The sequence below is a fragment of the Diabrotica virgifera genome, chromosome 1 (assembly GCF_917563875.1).
Source record: "Diabrotica virgifera virgifera chromosome 1, PGI_DIABVI_V3a".
Classification (NCBI taxonomy): Eukaryota; Metazoa; Arthropoda; class Insecta; order Coleoptera; family Chrysomelidae; genus Diabrotica; species Diabrotica virgifera.
In genome coordinates this window covers 8,504,152-8,524,538 of record NC_065443.1, presented here as the reverse complement: position 1 = coordinate 8,524,538, position 20,387 = coordinate 8,504,152, and the positions used below count along the sequence as shown (strand labels likewise).

Below are 20,387 nucleotides of genomic sequence, written 5' to 3'. Positions count from 1 at the left end.
GATAAGTTGCAACAACTCGATTGACCTTGATAAGTTGTTTGATTTATCGCTGTGTTTAAACGACCCTTTAGGATGTTGTGCGCCTGTTATGAGCTTATGTACAGAGATTATAGATTATCTCACGTTTCTTTGGTGCAAAATACAAATTTGTGTTTAAAAATGATAACAGTAGGTACCTATTTATAATAGATTGTCAACAGTGGCGTAACTAACGCAATGCATCCAATGCGGTGCATTAGGGGGGCGCAGAAAACTGATATTTTGGAAAATTTTCAGTCTACGAATAGGGCGCACGGGAAATACTTGCATTGGGGCGCAGTCAGACTAGTTACGCTACTGACTGTCAACGAATAAGTTGGTTTTTTCTTATGCATTACATTGTTATATTCTTTTCTATTATATTCATTATATTCTTATTTTTCAAATTTTCCTGGACAGTCTGAGTCAGCTAATCTACATCTAAGTATAACACTTAGCCAACTTTTTTGTGTTCACAATATTCTACGTTCTTTGTGTCAAGAGAGTACTGAAAAGAATTATAATAAATATGCTGAGATATCGATAGAGGAATGAAGACAGAAGAAAATGTAACGAACAGCGTATGGACACTAAATAGAAAAAAATGGATTACTTACATAAAGAGAAAGGAGGAAATACGTGTGGTCAAAATCCCAACAGATGAATCACCAATCGGCAGAAGGCGTATCGACCGAACTGGAGTGACAACCTTCCGTAGAGGTATCAATCCGATTCAAAGTGGCGATTCCATTCTACTTTTCTGTTTCTTACCCATTTATATATTAATGTTTTCCACCTTGAATTTCCATCGTATACCTGTACTTCTAGCTCTGTCCCATAGTGTCTTATCATCGATTTTTCGAAGGGTTTTCATCTCAGCTGTTTCGAGCAATCTCTTTGCCCTCTCTGTATCAGGTAGTGTTTTTGCCGCGTATGTCATTATTGGTCTGATGACTGTTTTGTAAATTTTGCCTTCATTTCTTTTTCGATATTTTTATTTCTCTATATTGTGTCATTCAGACAACCTGTGTCTCAGTTTGCTCTATTCACTTGATTTTCTACTTCAGTTTCGAGCTTTCCGTAGCAAGATAGTGTGATGCCTGGATATTTAAATTCCATTACTTGTTCTATTATCTGACCCTCCAGCTTCAATTTACTCTTATTGGATTTGCTGGTATGTTATAACCATGCATTTTGTCTTTATTGGGGAAATTAACATGTTAGATTTTCTGGCGGTTCTACTAAATTGGTGCAGCATACGTTGTAAATCAACTTCACTTTGAGAGTCTATTATTGCATAGGCGTAACCAGGGGGGGGGTTTTGGGGGTTGTAACCCCCCCCCCCCCCCATTGGGATGTACTTTGAGCTCTATACGCTTAACACCATAGCCCTCAGAGACCTTCCAGTAGTTGTAACCCCCCCCCTTTCAGGTAGTTGTAACCCCCCCCTTAGGATCATCCTGGTTACGCCTATGTATTATTGCATCGTCTGCATAGCAGATTATTTTAAGTTGTTTTTCTCCCATTTGGTATCCCTTTTTAGTTCTTACTTTTTTTATTATTTCATCCATGATCAGGTTGAACAATAAAGGACTCAGGGAATCTCCCTGTCTTATCCCATTGCCAGCTTCAATTGGGTCAATTAGTTCGTCTTCTACTTTTACTTTTATTGTGTTGTTCTGGTAGATGTTTTCGGTCGTTTTAATTATTCCTCCTTCGTTGACCTTCTTAAGAACCACGAAATATAAATATACCGGTTTGTTGTATTCTAATGACTTCTCTTGAACTTGCCTCATTATAAATTAATATAGCGTCGGTGCATGATCTTCCCGACCTAAAACCTTGTTGTTCTTCTGCTAGTGTTATAATTTCATTCAGTGTGTTTGTTATCACTTTGGTTGTTACTTTTAATGTGTTAATAAGTTAATTCCTCTGTAATTCTCCGGGTCCGATTTGGCTCCTTTTTTGAAGAGAGATATTAGGATGCTTGATCTCCATTCTTGTGGTATTCTGTTTTGTTTTTATTTTTTGTATTAATTTTAATAGTTGTTTAGTCAGATTTTGTCCTCCGTACTTTCGGAGTTCGTTCGATATTCTGTCCTCTTATGTATATTTTCTATTTTATAATTTTTGTATGCTTTCTTTAACTCTCTCTGCCCAATGTTTATTTCTTCTTTTGTCATCACTTATGGTCTAGGTGGTTCCTTATCGTCGCCTTTAGCTAATCGGAAGTGGTCGGAAGTAGTCTACCCAAGTTTGCTTCTGAATGTGTTTCTTTTTTATTAATTTGTTCATCTCTTTTTTTGTCCTCTGATCATTCTCCATACTTCTTTTTGTGTTCCGTAGAAGTCGTGTTCCATCTGTTTTGAGAAACTTTGCCAGTGTTCCCTTTTTATTTGTCTGACTAAAGTATCTGCTTCGTTTCTGATGTAGTGGTTTTACGCCTGTTGTGTTTGTTTTGTTCTGTATTATAAACAGACTAACATTCATTGATTTTGTTATCTAGTTGGCAGAATCGCCAATTAGTGGAGGTAGATCAGAATCATTGCACAAAAGAATAAGGAAACAAGGGCACATTTTAAAGAGAGTAAAATATTGTAGTAATATTGGTGATCATCTTCCAATTGAAAAAGGTGGGAGGAATAAATGTGTTCGCTGTAAAAATCTTAAAATCGTATTTACCTTCGAACGTCTTAACCTTACATACTGAAATTCTTACACACTTAACAACTATGGCCCTTAAACTATTTTCTTTTGGTATATCTACGTAATATATTTTATTTAATAGGAATTAACCACAAATTTAACTGACAATACGTTCATTTTTTATGTTTCGATTTCCACTTAAGAAATTATTCTCAAAATATGATTTTCGAAGTAGAAATACACACAAAATGCGTTATAAATTCATACTGATTAAATAATTTCCAAAATGACCAAAATACCAAAGCTTTCCGTGTTTAATGAATCCGAACAAACAACACGGTCGCCGCTATACTTGACTTGCGTAGATTATAAATTCCTGTGTATCGAGATTATCTGTGTTGCTTCATAAATCTTTAGTGCGTTTCTTGTTAATCAAGAAAGGTAAGATTTATCGTGGCTCAAAGTTTTGATTGATATGTTTTCGTGGAAAGAAACAAAGATAAACCGAGGCTAGTGTTTTATCAGACAACTTTATCCAGTTAAAGCAAAATAGTAGTGGGCAAATGAGAGTTCTGGCCGCACAACCCCCACCCCTTTTTGTACCCCCCACTCCTACCCTGTATACCCCCACCCCCCAATTATACAGGTGGGGGGTATACAGGGTAGGAGTGGGGGGTACAAAAAGGGGTGGGGGTTGTGCGGCCAGAACTCTCATTCCACCATTTTATACCCCACCACATTATACCCCACCACTTTTTACCTCCCACCACTTCATACCTCCCACCATTTTGTATACCTCACACCATTGACCAGGTCAACAACCGGTCAAGAAGTCAACGACCGATCAAGAAGTCAACGACCGGTCAAGAAGTTAACAAACGGTTAAGAAGTCAACGACCGGTCAACAACTATTGAGGAATGAAGGGTGGGGAAGGTAAAATATATTAAATAAACAAGAATTAGTAACAACTTTATTTTCATGTAATACATTTATGACATTGATATTTGTATGGTAGGTAATTGCTAAATAATGAAGTAGAACAGTGTTCCCAGCAAGGTAGTTTCATTTGGATAGCTTCATTTTCACGAATATGTGGTGGAAGTTCATCCCACTTATCTAACAAATCAAACCCATCTACGTGATCCAGAAGGTACCACGCTGGAAATCGCTCCATCTCTTGTTTGTTAAATAAACAAAAATCTTTACGACGAAGGTAATGATCCGTTATCACTTGCTCTAATAAAGGATTATGTTCAACTAGATTTAAAATACAAATATAGCAGTCACTTATAGAAGGAGGATACATCACCCCATCACAGGTGGAAGGCCAATGGTGATAACAGCGAGTAATTTTCTGTCGAATATGCGGATCATTTTTCACTTCATCTGGTAGTTTATGTTCAATTTCTCGTAAATCAGATGTTTTCATATACTGAAGATATTGTAAAGGAAAATCACGTAATTCTTCAGAAGAAAATGCACTCAACGGAATAGCAGGAAAGTGTTTACTGTAAGAACCCATGTCGGATACTAAATGTTTGATTAGATGTAAAATAAATAGCCAACACAAGAATAACTGGTTATACCTCACACTCACAGATACCTCCCATCTCGCAGACACCCCCCCTCACAGATACCTCCCACCCACAAATACCTCCCATCCCCCCCCCCCCCGCTTACAGATACCTCCCACTTTCAGACATCTTCTACTTATTAACTAGACGGACGTAGAGAATCAAAGGTTAGCTAACCTGTCTATCGAGTGAGTAAACATGTCTCAATATAACTTTAGTGGTAACACACCCGTTCAAAAATATGTTGTGGAGAATAAAAAAGATGTAATAATAGCAGAAAGAAGCTTTCAGTTAAATAGATCAAAATGTAAATTTGTATCTATTGGGTTAAAGTATGGTGCGGAGTGTATACCAGTGATAACTCTATGCGGTAATCAAGGGCAACGGGTGATATTCACGGAAGAAGATTGGAAAGATTTACTATACTACCAAGGAGTAATTACAAATTATCTGTATACAGTGGGAGATAGTGTGTCTATAGATAGAAAAAACTATAGTGTAGAATTTGAAAAGGTGCAGGAAGCTAAAGTAATAAAAATATCTCAAACTAACTCCTATATATATTTGGGGTACGAAAGCATTTGTAAATTATGGGAAGTGTTACCGCTTATACAACATCATATTAACCATTTAAAACAAGGAAGTTTCGATGAATATTTGAAGAGTCTATATCAGCGATTACGAAACAACACAGGTAATTTTTATGAAAACGTGTTAAGAAGTGTCGACGCAAGCACCCACATTCGCTTTGAAGATTTAAGTAATATTTTGGAATTAGTGTATGTGTATCCAGAAGTTCTAAAAGATGTCTACACAAACTGGGAAAAGAGTAACTTTTAATGAATATCTTAACAAAACACATGTTCTACGAGTTTGGAAATATGCACATCATCAAGCACGGCAAAGGTATTGGGAAATGTTTGTAATAGATACAATCAGGTTTAAAAAAAGAATTGAAAAAACTTCAAAAATAATATCCCCGATTTTAAGTTTAAATCATAGAATGTATGTATACAATAACAGGTTTAAATAAATATTAAAACATAAAAGTCTTTTATTTATAAAATTTATTAAATACAAAATGTTTAACATATCTAATAATTACATTTACAAGTAGAAAAGTAACACAAATAACTAAATACCAGGATAAACAAATGTTTGATAAATATTCTCTTCCAACTTGAGTATCACCTGAACAGCTATATAGTTGACGCCATTCCGTTTCATCGTTTAAGTAATTTGGGAAGGGTAACCGTAGTTTGTACACTGTACTGTTACTTGGTATGTAAGCAAATCTAAGTTCCACCCCATTTAGCTTGTAGAGGCTCATGTTGACCCACTGTGAAGGCCAACTATCATTTTTTATACCATTTTTATCAAAACATATATGGATATCTTTCACAGCATAAGGTTGGTAAATATAAAGTACTCCCTGCACAACGGTATGTAAAATGAAAAGACCTGCTCCAGACATTATTTAAGCGTGAACTAAATCCGTTTAGTTACGTTTTCTATATTTATACGACATTATTTTTACTAATCCAAGAGTTGTGACTTTTATCCATACCTAACCATTTAACATAAACTCGATTAGCTTTGCGTTGTAATATTTTTTCTACAAGATATACATCCGAATATTTAACTTTTTGAAGTTCTTCTGTGTAAAAAGCTCCCTTAATCTCCTCTTGTTTGGAATCCTCAAGTAAGTAGGTAGTCGGGTTGGTAAACTGTACTTTTTTAATCTTAAATATTTCAGTGGTCCAAGATGGTGTGTATGATTTAGCAAACGCGTGACGATATTTACTTATTCGAACATAATCCCCTTCTCGAAATTTGGGTTTACGTTTATCGACGGTTTTTAACCAGTTGTAAGCAGTTATATACTTCGCATTTCCATCATTAACTTTACTTGGAATTTCCCCCGTAGTTGAGTGTCTGGTGTTATTATACTGTTCAACGATAGACGGTAGTATTTTAACCCATTTATAAGAACCTTGCAGACTAAACTGTTTCCACAACTTCGACTTAAGAGTCCGTATCACACGTTCAGCAATACTTGCTTTTAAATTAGAATATGTGCTGTAATGATTTATACCATAGGATGACATCAGGTGTTTAAATTGTGAATTATAAAATTCTGTTCCATTATCTGTTTGTAAATGTTTAGGGGATTTAGACATTTGAGATAAAAATTTTTTCATACATTTGGTGACTTCAGCCCCTGTTTTTCTTTTAACTGGTGACGCCCAAACATATTTACTAAATGTATTTATAACGATAAGGATATAGTTATATCCATTGTTGTATTTAACAAAGGGTGACATAATAGCTAAATCTGCCTGACACAAATCATGCAAACCTTTAATTATAACATGTCTCCGTTTAAAGTTTTTTCTTGCAGGTTTATGCAGTTCTTTAACGACTTGTTCTTTAAGATTAGACATTTTTTTCCAGCGGGCACTGAAGGGTAATATGAACAAAAACGTTAGGGCTTTTATCAAGTTTAAACGAAAGTTTATCACCTTTTTTTATATGTAAACCAGGTAATTGACCGTATTTATACTGTGTAGAATTTATTAAAAGTAATCCATTAAAACTGTAATGCTGTATTGTTTCAATTATACCGTCCACAGTAAATATATATGACACACCCCCATTATCTAATACATAAAACTCCTTGCTCAAACTCGTTTTTTTCTCCCCACTTAAAGCTATAATACATTTACTGTGGTAAGAAGTTGGATCACAAATAAAATATAACGGGTTTGTAGAATTATCACAAGACTTTAAATCAGTTAGAAAGTGGCTCCCAAATTTATTAATAGGCATTATTATTGAATTATACCCCCTTCTCGAAGTTCCTCAATAATGGAAATGATTTCGTTACCGTGAGCGTTATTTCCTGAAGATTGTGATGCTGCAAGCAGTCCAAGTCTCTTTATGATTTCATTGTAATTGTCAAAGTATTTATACTCCGTCGGCTTCGTAGTTAACCGTTTCAATGTTAAAGCACCGCCTTTTTTACCGGTAAATTTTTTAGTGTGTTGTCTAGTTGTTACACCAAGACCTGAAGGTAGAGAACTCAACCTTTGTCGGGGAGGTTGCGGTCTAGTTTCTAACACTGGTTGTATGATAAAATTATACTTATCTTTTATTTTAGCATCAATTCTTCTAATTGGTAATTCAGGGTTATTGTCTCTATGAAGAGCATTGGTCCTCCGTAAAATATCAACATATTCGTTAACATCTTCACGTTTAAAACTAATAGGGTTAGCCTTAAATAATAATTCATAGAGACCTGGAGTCCCTATATACTTAACACCGTTTATAATCATATCCGGTCCTTCAAACTCAATATTCGAATCACCAATTGAGAATTTTTCGTTTGCTAAATCGTGATACACTCCTAATGTATTATCAAATTCACCTTCCACATCTTCTATATTATTTTTAACGTACTGCCGAGGTAAAGGGTTAGTGAATACTTCATAATATTTCCTCATTACGTCAGGATTATTAACCATACTGTTAAACTCTAGTAGAGTTTCTTCATATAATCGATTGAAATCTTTACTACTATTTCCTACATGTTGTGATGTAAAGGTTGGATTTTCTGCACTATCTCCCCCATGACTTGTTTCGAATGTTTCTTCGATCGCGTTAGGCTGGATAATAGAGAGTTCCCCAAAGTTAGTATGTGTTTTAGATGAAGTAGAACCTTTATTTGGTGATGAAGTAGAATTTTTATTTGGTGATGGAGTAGAACCTTTAATTGGTGATGAAGCCGTAAGTTGATAATATTTTGTAAGATTCGGTGCGCTTAATCGACGAGAATTAGATACAGAAGATTCAAATTTAGGAGTGACAGGTTCTTGTTTTATATTACTTGTAGGTTCTAATTTTAATAACAACTCCTTAAGCGGTTTTGTTATGGGTTGATAATTTTTTTCTAGCTGACTTTGAGACTTGGTAATATCACTTTTTAAACTACGGTATTTACGTTTTAATGCCTGACGGGTTTTTAACAGCTGTTTAGCAATTCGAGTATCCATTTTTACTAACACTAACAAGGCGCACTTCTTCCTTTATATATGTACGAAAGTATCAAACCCTTTACGATATTTTCCTGAAGATAATAAACAATCCTTATCAATCACTACAAACCCATAGTTATCTTTCCAACAAAAAGAACTAAAATCTTTAAATTTTTGAAAACTCATATCAATATTAACATGGTCGTCATATATGTGTTTTAAATTCGTCATATCTTGTTGGAAAATCACTAAAAGATTGGCATTATCTCGCACCAACTGTTTCGGTACAGAGCTATAAGTTTGTGATAAGTAAAAACAATCGGTAAGTTTATGTCTACCAAAACAAAAATAACTTTGAATAAGTTTTTGATCGCAAGAAGCTACATCATCAAAGATTATTATTGAATAGTTTTTAACGTCTTCTGGAGTAGGTATGTTTGCGGAATCACTATATTCTTCATACCCAATTTCAGATATCGGTTTAATTAAATCACGTAGGTATACATATTTTGGTTGATGAAGTGATTTGGAATAAACATAAATGTTTTGAAATCTTAAACCATTAGGATGAACAATCAACGATAATAATGTATTTGTCTTACCACACCCACTCGGCCCTATAATAAGACAGCGTTTTGAATCACCGCCAAATAAACCCCCATGTTTTTTTATTTTATTATCCTGTACAACTACATCGTGGTTTGTAATAGGGAGAGAGAGTTGTTGTTTTTCGATCTTCATTATATCTGAGAATGATGTGGGTATATATAGGGTGGCAGATTATATATAAAAGGAAGTATAATGAGGCAAAAAAGGGTTAGTAGAGATCCAGCAGTAAAACGAAGAGGTCGCGGATTATTAAATTCTATCATTAATAAGCTACCAGTCGAGGTACACATCCCAGGTTATTCGTATTGTGGACCGGGGACTAAGCTAGAGAAAAGACTTACACGCGGTGATTCAGGAATAAATTTATTAGACGAAGCCTGCAAAGAACACGACATTACATATTCCCAACATAAAGAACTTGCTAAAAGACACGAAGCTGATAAAATACTAGAGAACAAAGCTTGGGATCGGGTAAAATCCAAAGACGCTACATTTGGTGAAAAAACAGCAGCTTGGTTAGTTACAACGGCGATGAAGGGTAAACGCAAATTAGGTATGGGTTTACGTAAAAGATTTAGGCGCAGGTTAAATAAAAAAGGCGGTTCCTTAAAAAGAAAAAAAATTAATTTAAAAAAACGTATTATTAAAAATCCACTAGGAAGAATTTCCTGTAGCTGGCTGTATACCATTAATTACAAGTAAAATTTAATAAAAAATTTTGGTCCTGGTAAAAGGTATATTATTTTAAAAGGCCCTATAGGGCTACAAACATCGAACAGAACGTTTTCGCTCTAAAAAGAGCATCATCAGTGTTGCAAGAACATGGTGAGCCAACCAAAAAATACGAAGGTCAAAGCCTTTCAAAAATGGACTAAAAGTCACATCAAAATGCTAACATAGCAAATTCCAAAGGATGGATATAATCCCTAAGGATATGGCCCTAGGATAACATATGACTCCCACACGTTGTAAGTGGGTCAAAGGTAACAAATTAGGTCATTATGTTACAAGAGCTGACAGGCAACTCTCAGTTGCCTGTCAGCTCTTGTAACATAATGACCTAATTTGTTACCTTTGACCCACTTACAACGTGTGGGAGTCATATGTTATCCTAGGGCCATATCCTTAGGGATTATATCCATCCTTTGGAATTTGCTATGTTAGCATTTTGATGTGACTTTTAGTCCATTTTTGAAAGGCTTTGACCTTCGTATTTTTTGGTTGGCTCACCATGTTCTTGCAACACTGATGATGCTCTTTTTAGAGCGAAAACGTTCTGTTCGATGTTTGTAGCCCTATAGGGCCTTTTAAAATAATATACCTTTTACCAGGACCAAAATTTTTTATTAAATTTTACTTGTATTATTAAAACACCTAAAAAAGGAGGTTTTTTACCTTTACTATTACCGTTACTCGGGGCTTTAGGCGCTGTTGGGGGTGGGACAGCTTCAATTATGAAGGCCATTAACGACGCAAAAACCAACCGTGAACAAATTGTTGAACAAAAACGGCATAATCTTGCTATGGAAAAAGGAGGTAAAGGGTTATACTTAAAACCTACTAAAGGGTATGGAATGTATTTAAAACCATATTCAAAAAACTAATATTCCCCCATCATCCGTTAACAGATGTCGATATAAGAAAATATGTGAAAGTATTAAAAATCCCGCATTTTAGAGGTGTTTTCATGAGAGATACCTTACCAAATAAAATTCGAACAAATGAAAGCGGTATTATAAATATGGATTCAAATAGTGGAAAAGGTACGCACTGGACAGCTTATACAAAGGATAACAATAACATTATATATTTTGATTCTTATGGTGATTTGTCACCACCACGCGATGTAATCAAATACTTTAAAACTGGCGGTTCTGTGAACATAAATTATAATTATGAAAGGTTGCAACATAATTCATACAACTGCGGTCAATACGCATTACAATTTCTATATAACCACTATAAGTAGGTCCTGTGGGTCAGTATAAACAATACAAGCCTCTAGAAAATATGTCATACAACTTTACCCTAACCGGGAAGTCTTCCACGTTAAGTTATAATTTTAATCCACCCATCTACTTGGATGAAAGTCTTGATTATGAAGTTGGTTTAACAAACTTTTATTCTTTTAACTCCATACCCAACATTGACGAATCTAATAATGTATTTCTCTTTGGTTGTCGTAATTTTACTTATCCAACTCATATTCCCTTGGGCTCATATGAATTAGAAGATATAATTCAGCTTTTAAGAAAGTTGATGAAAGAACGAGATAAAACTGCTTATATAAATATCACCCCAGATAAAAACACATCTAAAGTATCTATTGAAAGTAATTGTGCACTATATTTCACTACTGAAAACTCTATAGGTAAAATTTTCGGATTCAAGAAAAGGGAACTGGAAGCAAATAAAACACATGTTTCTGATGAACCAGTAAATATTTCAGTGACGAATGCAATCTGTGTGGACTGCAATATCGCTTCAGGCTCGTATTTAAATGGGAACCCAGTTCATATAATCCACCAGTTTTTCCCTACCGTACCGAGTGGATATAAAATAGTTGAGTCACCTCAAAATATTTTATATTACCCCATCAGCGTTAAGACGATCAACAACATTAGTATAAAAATTGTTGATCAAAACGGTAAATTACTTAATTTTCGTCAAGAAGAGATTACTATAAATTTACATTTACGACAGCGATTATAATGGTTTTAAACTTTTCTTACCAACAACCACATTACATAAAAAACTATAAAAGAGACAACCGAAAGCAAAAATCTAACAGTTTCAAAAAAACAGTTGCAATATTAACACCATCTAATCGATTATTATTAAAAAAGCTTGGCTTCAAAGTTTTAGTGTGATGGAAGTGTTACATGTAACTGGGCAACCTTATAATGACACGACTATACAAGAATACCAATTTCACACCTATTCACCATATATTCCCGGAAAATTGAACTATAACGATGAAATACGAATTCCCATTCAAGATCTAGACGCGTACACGTTACCTTCGACATCATATCTCGACATAGAGGGGAAGCTACTCACACACGATGATAAGGAACCAACAAAACTGAAATTTATAAATAACGCTATTTCATTTTTATTTCGCGAGCTTCGGTATGAATTAAATGGAGTTATTATAGATTCTGTTCGAGAGGTTGGACTGGTATCAACGATTAAAAACTATCTAAGTCTCAACGAAAACGAAAGTATTCTATTCCAAAATGCTGGATGGTTTCCAAAATCAGGAAATGAAAAAATAATAGTGGACGCCCATGGTAACTTTAACGTTTGCATACCATTACGATTATTATCAGGTTTCTTTGAAGACTTCAGACGAATTATAATGAATTGTAAGCAGGAGCTTATTTTAATACGATCAAACGATGATGTCGATGCGGTTGTGAGTATTGACGAAACCGAACGTCCTAAAGTCGAAATTACAAAATTACAGTGGAATGTAGCTCATGTTAGCCCAAGCATGCGTGAACAACTACGATTAAATAGTATAGCTCATAAAAATATTGAGCTACCAATTAAATTTCGTTCGTGGCAAATGATTGAATACCCATCATTAAATAATGCGACACGGCATACGTGGGCGGTAAAAACCAGTACTAACATTGAAACACCGAGACATATCATTATCGCATTTCAGAAAGGGAGAAAATCAAAGATTACTAAAGATATGAGCAAATTTGATCATAACGACCTTAAAAATATAAAGGTATTTTTGAATTCTGAACGATATCCTTATAATGATTTACAAATAGATTTTGACACTAACAAATTTGCTCAAATTTATGAGATGTTTGGAAGTTTTCAGACAAGTTATTATAATTTAAACTTAAACCAACCGATATTTAGCCCGCAAGATTTTAAAACTAAAACACCGCTAATACATATAGATTGTTCTAGACAGAAAGAAGTGATCCAAAATGGGTCTGTCGTTCTTCGTATCGAATTTGAAACAAATACACCTTCAACAACTGATGTATCTGCTTATTGTTTAATTTTACATGAGAAGGAATTTACATACAATCCACTAACAAAAATAGTAAAGCAGTATTAATACACAGGTGTTGGAATTGTATATTATTTGATAGTAACAATTATAAATGTTAGTTTACGATGTATCGCTCACATGCAAACACGTTAAATAACTTCACAGACCATTTAAAAGAACTTAAAAAACAAATTCAACAGTACGAAACCCTAAAACACGTTATTCGAAAATTTAAACAATTGAAAATATGAAACTTGTTATTGACATTCAAGGTTTTAAAATCGAGAATAATAAGTTTATTTGTAAAGAATTAGCGTGTTATTCAGGAGATAAAGTTATGGTATATATATTTAAGCCTCCTTTTCCATTACGAATGTTACCTCCCAATTTAATTCAGCAGGTGTCATGGTTAAGTAAACACCATCACTGCATTTCTTGGAATGAAGGTTATACCCCATTGTATGAGTTTAAAAAAATTATAAGGAAAATAACAGAGAAAGCTGAAATAGTCTATGTAAAAGGGTTGGAAAAAGCGAATTACATAAGAAAATATTCTACTACACCTGTAGTCGAAGTAGGTGAATTTCCACCACTACCAGTATCGGAAGCAAAATGTTTTTACCACTCTGAAAAAAAATGTATATGTGCTCTTTCAAATGTATTTTTTATATATGATAATTTTGTAATGGAGTAAATTTTAATAAAAAAATTATATTTTATACTTTTTTATTTTTAAACTCAAACTACAATAATAAATTCTATCTATAGTCCACTTGTACAGCCAAGCAACCTTCACACTCGTAGGAATGTTGACACCACGTACGCATGAATCATGGAATCCTTGGTAGTACCAGGTGTTCCATGAGCTTAACAGTTCACAGGATTTTACCAAAACAACCTTCACATCTGCAAGGATGTTGATACCGCGCACCCTCCAATCGTTTTAGAATCCTTGGTGGTAGCAGGTCTTCTATAGGCTTAAGACGCTCCAATTGTTGGTATTGAACAAGTTTTGGGAAAAGGTCATCAAAAGTTGATGTCTTTTTTAGGAATTGTTCCACCCAAAACCAAACTTCGGAAAGTTCAAAAATTCTTTGCAAAGCTGTGTCTAATAGATAACGCATTGTCGGGTATGTGTTAACGTACACACGCAATTTTATCCTTAGACACACATCATCAAACATGTTGTGTTGTCCGAGTTCACAAAGTACCTCTACCCAACAGTTTACACAAATTTTATTTAATTTTTTTTTTGTTGGTGTAATATCCAATAGATGTTAAGTTAGGTATCGATGTTTCACTGGTAACTAATTTATTCACTTTATCCATAATAAGTTCAACACTTTCTTGATGCATGGTTATAGTTATTTTTACTCATAAACTGATTTTATGATTACATCAATACAGTTATATACCATCGATTCCCACTCCACCGCATCAAAACAGGTTTTAAAACTTGTATCGCTAACTACAAATTTTAGAGGTGAACCAGTTTTCTTAGCAAAGTTAGAGGTTAACCAACTTTCTTTGTTCCCAATGTAAATTTAAATCTAATAAGTAGTACAAAAATATTTTATAATTTATTACAAATTGTATATAAAACAGTTAGAATTACAATTACAGTTAAAAAACAATCATAAATTTTAAAGTTTTCAAGTTTCGGTTTTGATTTAACCAACATATTCGGTTTATCATCAGGTTCAAATGTTTTAGATTTCATTAGTCTTGCAAACAGACATGTTGAATACTTTATGTGTTCATCAATAGGTATATCGTATGATTCCCATTTGTGTATTTCGATTTTACAGTAGAAACAGCAAACTACATCAGCAACCCCTGTATGGTAGAACCCAGCTTTGCTTAACAACACGGGGTCGACTAGACCTCTCCAATATTGAAATGATAGTAAACGATTCTCAAACGAACGCATACTACCAAAGTTACCATCGTCAAGACACATGTTTGACTAAAAAAGTTATACAGGGATATAATTTATATAATGTAAAATTAGAATGGAGGGGGGTATAAACCCATATATTTTTAAACTCACCACATTAATAACACTAATTACGCTATAAAACAGAAAAAGTTAATAATATTAATAAAGAGTAAAAACCAACAATAAAATATAAAACCTTGACCGCTTATTTAACCTTTTATTATCTAACTATCCGTAACCGGATATTCACCTTTCTTTACCGTCTACCTACCAACCTCCCGTATTATCAAAAAGTAAAAAACCAACAATAAGAGATAAGACCAATAAAACTTTGACTGCTTTTTTAACTTTTTGTTACCTAACTACCCGTGACCGGATATTCACCTTTCTTTGCCATCTACCTACCCACCTCCCACCCTCATTGTTCGGTCTGGTAGTGGAGAGTGGTACCTGCCACAGAAATCGAAAATAGTCACACTCAAGAGTTTGAGAGGTATAGTGATCTGTCCGTGACCGGATAATCATTTTTTATCCACCTACCCAACTTCCACCCTTATTAGTCTGGTGGTGGGGGTGCTACCTGTGATAGAAATCGAGAGATAGAAGAGTACGAGAGGTGTAGCGATTACGGGAATCTATTCTCCATCAAACATGTTAGTAAATGTTAATAGTGACGTATGTGATTCTAGCACGGACTGGGTGGTAAGTAGCGGCACTATTGATCCCGGCCCATGCGATTCTACAACAAACCTGCTGCGATCTGCATGCAGCCTCTCAACAATCCCGGAGGACTCTTCTTCAGAGGATGACGGGGTGGAGGATGAAATAGATGAAGAAGATAACGTTGATGATAATATGGCTATAGAAAACGGGCGTGTGTGTGAGATAGAAGAAATCTGTTGGGAACCTATGATTGTACCACCCGATCTTGTCGATGTAATCATAGAACTTTAAGTAAATGTTGGAATTAATTGTTATAATAATTTGTAACATGTTAAATTATAATTTACTTTGTATACTTATATACCATCTGAAAATATAATTGATAATAAATTATTTACAAACTTATTTCCACCCTTTTGTTACAACCTGCAAACCACAATTTTTACTGTTTTTTCATTTAAAACAAGATTTAATACAACTTTAAATAAATGTTTAAATTATATGTTATACTGCAACCTGCTAAGTTATATTTTACTACCCAAACATAAAATTAATACTAAACTGTTTGATAATAAAAAGCTTATTTTTTACTCTTTATGTTGAAAGCGGTTAAGATGGATACCAAAATTATAATTTTTTGCTTTTTATTTAAAACTACTTTTAAAGCGATCGAATTATGGTGTAAATGACGATATAAGTCTTACTAAGATGGAGAGAAGAAATTTTATAAAAATTAGACTGGACGAACTATAGAACTTGGTTCACAAAAAGTTGATTCAAAATGATAATAAAGTTATGCTAGAATAATTATGAACTTGATAGGTATAAAAGCTTGATTTAAAATAATATTTTAACTTTTTTTAAAGTAAATTTGTTTCTTACCCCCTTTGCCATAAATATTATTTTATAAAAATTAAATACTTCTCTAAGTTTAAAGTAAGAAAAACTCATGTATATTGTTAAATACGTTTTTATTAGAAAATAAATAAATAAACATAAATATAAAATTTAATATATACACTTAAAAAATAATTAATACTAACTAAAAATAAACATAAATACAAACTATGATTCAATATATACACTTTTAAAAATCATGCATACTAACTATACAGGGTTGCAGGGGGCCGCCTACGGGGTAGAATCTGTAACAAAGAAATAACAACATTATAGAAAACAGTATAAGACACTATAAACACTATAGAAGAACAAATTAAAATTCTGTAATATATGATTTGTAAAAATCCGTAAAAAACTGTTTTGTTATGCTAGTAAAAAGTAAAAGTTAGATACGTAAAAAGTTGTATTAATATACAAATAGCATTAATAGAAGAACGAAATAAAATTCCGTAATAGAGAATTTGTAAAAATTCGTGAAAAACTGTTTTATTATGCTCGTAAAAAGTAAAGTTAGATTAGATAAAAAATTGTATAAAAACTCACACAATATATACCGCTTTATGCACCCTCATCCGTCATTCCGCATCTCCGGATATCACCAGCGGCATTTTTGCTGAATAAGTCTGTAACAAACGAAAAACATAATCAGTATTGTAATTGTCATTATTTTAGTAAGTAATTTTAACAAGTTGGTAAAAAAATAATTACTTAAGTTAATAATTAATAAATAGTTAGTAATTTTACCAATTTTGGTGAAATTGGTAAAAAACAAAAAATTACCTACTAAAATCACTAGCTAGTTGTGTCTGAGTTTAGCGAACCGACTATAAAATTGTTATGATATATTATAATCAAAAATTCTTACCTCGAGAATCTGATTTTACAGCATTCGCTAGGAGAGTTTTTGTGTTGTTAAGATCAACGATTAGGCGAGTTTTTTCCAAATGAAATGCCTCCATCATTTTCTTAGCATACGAAAATATATTCTGGACAGCTTCCTCAAGTAAATCGCTATCCTTGGTATTTTCGTCCAACCTATTCTTGAGGCGGTCCCGATGGCGTTCTAGAGCCGCCACTAACCCTCCTTTGAAATCGTCACAAAACGCGATGTGGTGGGCTTCATCGCTATTTGTGATTTGTAGAACATCCGCCACTACAGTATTGAGTGACGGCTGTGACTCCGAGATTATTTTTTTTTCTAAAACTTTTACCTCTGTCATGGGTTTCTCAATTTCTTCCCATTTATAATCAGCGATATTTAATATTTCATCCTCGACAGAGGGTTTGGAGTAAGTTAGCACAGGTGTACCGTCTTCGGGCTCGGAGATATCCTCGATAACAGGTACGTAGTCACTTGAAGTGCTTGGGGGAGCGTGCACCTCCGCCGCTACAGTAATAGTTTGGGGAGTCACCACCACTTTATTTTTCTTAACTTTTAAAATTAAGCGCTCCCTTTCTATAGTTTTTGGGGTTAGTGTTTCACACCCCACATATATGATACTGTCTTCTGACGACGCTCTCTTCTCTCTCCCACTCACTTCCGGCACCGCTGGAGAGATGACCGACGGAACGACATCAAACAATTCACACCGTTTTTTTTTTCTCGGTACCGGTGACTCTTCACGCGACTCTTCACAAATTACACGCTTTGCGGCGATTACACACTTTTCATGACAATCTAAATCCATTTCAGGATCGGAAGCGGTTGAAAAACAAGACTTAAATAATTGAGCGAACATCTTAAACTGAAATTTATAAGAGAACTCAACCCAACGAAGTGGTAGGGTAGATTCTTAAGCCCGTCTTGAAACCAGTTCTGAAACAAAGAAAGGTGGATGCCCTCCTGAAACCAGTTCTCAAACAAAAAACTTTTTTTTTTTTTTTTTTCAATTTTTTTTTTCAATTTTTTTTTTTTTTATTTTTTTTTTATTTTTTTTTTTTTTTTCAATTTTTTTTTTTTTTTTTTTTTATTATTTTTTTTTTAATTTTTTTTTTTTTTTTTTTTTTTTTTTTTTTTTTTTTTTTTTTTTTTTTTTTTTTTTTTTTTTTTTTTTTTTTTTTTTTTTTTCATTTTTTATATTTTTTTATTTTTGAGGTTTTTTTATTTTTGATCCTACCACCACCTTCCAACCACTCTAATGAAAGGTCTTGACGGTTGGAGTACAAAACTATCGTTATTTTTTAGAAAAAATCATGCATAGCAGGATAAAGCGGTAAAAACTGTTTTTTTCATCCTACTTACACATTTCAACCACTCTAATGAAAGGTCTTGACGTCTAGAGTGTAAAGCTATCATTATTTTTAGAAAAAAAATCAAGCATAGCGCGATAAAGCGGTAAAACCTGTTTTTTCATCTTACTACCACATTCCAACCACACTAATGAAAGGTCTTGACGTCTAGAATGTGAAGCTATCATTAATTTTTAGAAAAAATCACACATATCGCGATAAAGCGGTAAAAACTGTTTCATCCTACCTCATAGTCAGTATATACTAATCAGTATATAAATACTAATCTGTTATTACTTGAAAATAACGAGGATATCCAGTTTAAAACTGGTATCCAACTGGTATTTCCAAAACTGGTATCACCAGTTTAAAACTGGTATTTCCAGTTCAAAACCGGTATTCGAAAACCGGTTTATATTTATACATCACACTTCTTTTGTCGTTGTTTATTTTTGCGTCATACGTCCACCACCTTTCAGTCAAGAAACATGCAGTGCGACTCCTGTTTAAAAGTTTTATCCAGCAGAAGCAGTGTAACTCGACATAAACGGGAAAGTTGTCCACAACGGTTTAATAATAAAGTGAAAAAGGCAAAACTGTCAGGTGTTGATACATCAGCTAATATAAACTATTCGGCTACTGCAGAAGCAACTTCCCGTCCTACCGCAGAAGCATCTAATGCCCGTTCAGTTACAACTAGATCCAATATTATAGAATGTCAAGATTGTTATAAAAAAATTTGTGGAAGAGGGCTAACAGGGCATTTACGTAGTAATTCACACAAAAGTGTTATTAATTATCTAGACAGTGGGGTTGAGAAACTATCAAGTTCGTTTAAAAATCGTATTAGTAGTTACCGTCTAACTAGCAGCAAACATCACACTGACCACATGGAATTTTTTAATGAAATTGAGGGTAACGTTTTGAGCCTTCTACATAACTATTTACACGAATTTAAAGTGATAAAAGTTAATGTCGAACTTTACTCTATGTATACAATACCTGAAAAAGATACTTATGATTTAAAATCATTTAATACTCAAAATCAAATTATTACTATTTCTACTAATCTGAAACAAGCATATCAAGATTTTATTAGTGAAATATTACCCAAGGTTTCGGAAATACAAGAAAAGGATTCTGGATGGAGTCTTTTACAAATCCAATCATTAGAAGTTAATATCAATAAGTACAACCCTCTACGATCTTCATATATCAGGTTGCCACGACAAATCGAGGTGAAAAAAGCGGTTATTAATATAATGAATAAAGATGAAGCATGTTTTGGTTGGGCGGTAAACGCATCCATTTTTAACCCGACAGGTAAATCCAATCTTACTACTTCTTATCCGCATTATACTAGTCTCTTACAGTTCCATAATATAGAATTCCCTATGAAATTGTCAGATATACCAAAATTTGAATTACTAAATAATATTTCAATTAACGTTTTTGGGGTCGGTGAATGTTTTAAAAATAATGTTACACAATTGGAAATCGTTGGACCACTATATCATACAAAATCTAAAAAATCTACACATGTTAATTTATTACTTATTTTTGATGATAACGGGAATAGTCATTATTGTTATATTAAAAATTTATCGCGGTTAATATCAAGTCAAAAATCACATCATAATGGTCAGACTTTTCTATGTAATGGTTGTTTACAATTTTTCTCATCCTTGGAACGTCTTCACAAACATGAAGACAATGATTGTAACTTTGTATATACTAAGCTTCCAACTACAGA

General features: G+C 33.6%; 2 protein-coding genes across 2 annotated transcripts in view; one reads left to right on the top strand and one right to left on the bottom strand.

The window, feature by feature from the left end:
- The window catches only part of LOC114329090 (probable G-protein coupled receptor 158), a 382,856-nt gene that overhangs the window by 169,938 nt on the left and 192,531 nt on the right, over positions 1–20,387 (top strand). The gene's annotated exons all lie outside the window — the stretch shown is intronic.
- Positions 16,481–18,205, bottom strand: LOC126887144 (uncharacterized). Its single transcript, XM_050654509.1, has 3 exons — positions 17,271–18,205; positions 16,949–17,028; positions 16,481–16,650 (listed from the first exon to the last, which is right to left on the bottom strand). The coding sequence occupies exons 1-2, from the start codon at positions 18,142–18,144 to the stop codon at positions 16,964–16,966; spliced, it is 939 nt and encodes a 312-aa protein (XP_050510466.1). The 5' UTR covers positions 18,145–18,205; the 3' UTR covers positions 16,481–16,650; positions 16,949–16,963.